Genomic DNA, 2,123 nt, shown 5'->3' with positions numbered 1-2,123 from the left:
AAGCTCAGCAGCTCCTGCCCACCACGGCAGGATGGGATCAGGTGGGGGTGTTTGGGAGCCAGAGGTTTCCCCAGCTGTGGGGCAACCACCCAGAGCAGGCAGGTTGCCACTGGCACAGGTGTTTGCCAGCCCATGAGCAGCACAGACCCAGGCAGCAGCCATGGCTGTCACCAGAGCCCTGGGGACAGCTGTGACAAGCTGTGCTGGGGCTGAGTGCAGCCTTGCTGGAGAACCAGGACGTTGGGATTTTAAACCTACAGTCTGGTGCAGCCTCCCTCCTGAGGTGAGCTGAACACCCCAGCCCAAAGTATCTCCTTAGAAACATTTTATCTCCTAAAAACCCTGTATTAGCAAATTTTCACTCTGGAAACAGTGTGTGGTGTTACCTCCAGTGAGAAACCTGTCACTCAGTAGCTGGACAGGAGCTCACAGCCTGCCTGCCGAGGACACTTCTTGGTCAGGGTTCTCAATTATAATTGATTTGGGGTTATTTTTTTTCTGTCTTAAACAAGTTTCTCCTTCCAGTGTTGAACTGGTCGGAGCAGTTAGAGTGGCCCTCCCAGAGGCTGCTGGGGCAGGGGAAGGGGCTGCAGACACAGGTGGTTGGTGTCAGACCTACACAGAAGAACGTTTCTGTAGGTGAAAAGATGACAATGGATTTTTTTAAAGCATGAGGCAACACTTCAAGCAGTTGATTTTTATCCTTGATTTTAGGGTGGGGGTTTTTTTCTTCTCATTACATGAAGTGGCATGTCCCCCCTGGCAGGTTCTGAGGAGGGACAGTGCTGTCCCCAGCCCCTTCTGGGCAGAGCTGCCTTACCCACCCTCCCCTGCAGCTCCCAGCTTTCTGCAGCCTGGGAAGTGGGCAGATCCCACGAACAGGGATGGGCACCCGAGTTCAGCTTCTCCTCAGGCCAGAACAGCCTTTCTCCAGGGCCTTGGAGGCTACAGCCAGTGTGACCAGAGCCCCTGGAGCCCACCCAGAGGGGTCAGGGCTTGGCTGTGAGACACCCCAGAGCTGCCACAGGAGGGAACAGACACCCCAGAGGGGACAGCCAAGTGTCACACACTGGGGACTCTGCGCTTGCCCCAGAGCAGGGCTGTGGTGACAGAGGCCAACATGAACATCTTGCTCTTCATCTTTGATCAGAAGCCCCATCCACCTTCCCCTGTGCCAGGGGGTGTGAGCTGGGCCTCCCTTCCCCTCAGGCCTTTGCTGCTTCTGCAAGACTTCCCAGCACAAGAGCCACAGCCCCAACCTTCTCCCTCCAGGCTCAACAGACACACTCTCACTACCAGCTGCTCTCCAACCCTGTCCCACTTCAATTTCTACCACATTCTATGTCTTCCACCATTTTTTTTCCCCCCTCTTTCTCACATAAAGTTCAAGCTGTGAGTTTGGGCCTTATCTCCAACCCTTCCCATCGCACATGATTGACCTGTGGGCTCTTGACTTTGCTGTGGCCAAACTTCCAGCTTTTTAGAACAGAATAACTTTGCTGGGGGCTAAATTGTAAGGCACCCGTGTCTTGGGTGAGGTGTCACTGATCTCCTCTGCCTCAGCAGGGAGTTGGTGGCTGGAAACCAGAGGAACATTCTGCACAAGCCCAGGCTGGAAGTTGGACCCTCCTGCAGCCGGGAAGGGGATGGCTCAGCTCCAGCACCTTGGCACAGGCTGGGGAAATCAGATCTCCTGCCCATGTGAAGCACATCAGTGATTGTTCACTGCTCCAACACTACAGCTAATAAAAGCCCTACTTAATGACAGTAATTAGTATTAGTGGCTTTCATTTTCTGGCAGCTGATGAACTCACCCGGAACGAAGCCGCTGTAGCAGGGGATCAGCCCAGAGCTGGTGTAGATCTTGTTGTTGGGCCAGTATGTTTTGGGGAACCTCTTGCCAAAGGTGCCTGCTGGGTTTCTTTCCATAAACTGGAAAACAAACAAAACCCAACACAGTTCACTTAAAACCACGTTGTTGCTGCCCCCATCACAGGCTTTGCCTCCACCTGAGAGGATATTTAGGTCCAGGTGCAGCAGTTCTCCTCCCAGTTCTGGTTTCTTCTACTCAGCAGCTTCATTGCATCCCACACGCGCACCTCCCTACCGCACCACACCCAATC

The 2,123-nt window shown here is 53.7% G+C and overlaps 1 protein-coding gene across 1 annotated transcript in view; it reads right to left on the bottom strand.

Annotated features, from left to right (window-relative positions):
• Positions 1–2,123, bottom strand: part of FAM166A (family with sequence similarity 166, member A) — a 14,724-nt gene that overhangs the window by 1,440 nt on the left and 11,161 nt on the right. Inside the window, exon 6 of the mRNA XM_009994344.1 lies at positions 1,815–1,932. Within this exon, the coding sequence (XP_009992646.1) occupies positions 1,815–1,932 (118 nt within the window). The remainder of the gene's footprint in view (positions 1–1,814; positions 1,933–2,123) is intronic.

The sequence above is a fragment of the Chaetura pelagica genome, unplaced genomic scaffold (genome assembly GCF_000747805.2).
Source record: "Chaetura pelagica isolate M959 unplaced genomic scaffold, ChaPel_1.0 scaffold132, whole genome shotgun sequence".
Classification (NCBI taxonomy): Eukaryota; Metazoa; Chordata; class Aves; order Apodiformes; family Apodidae; genus Chaetura; species Chaetura pelagica.
This window is presented reverse-complemented; position numbering and strand designations above follow the sequence as displayed.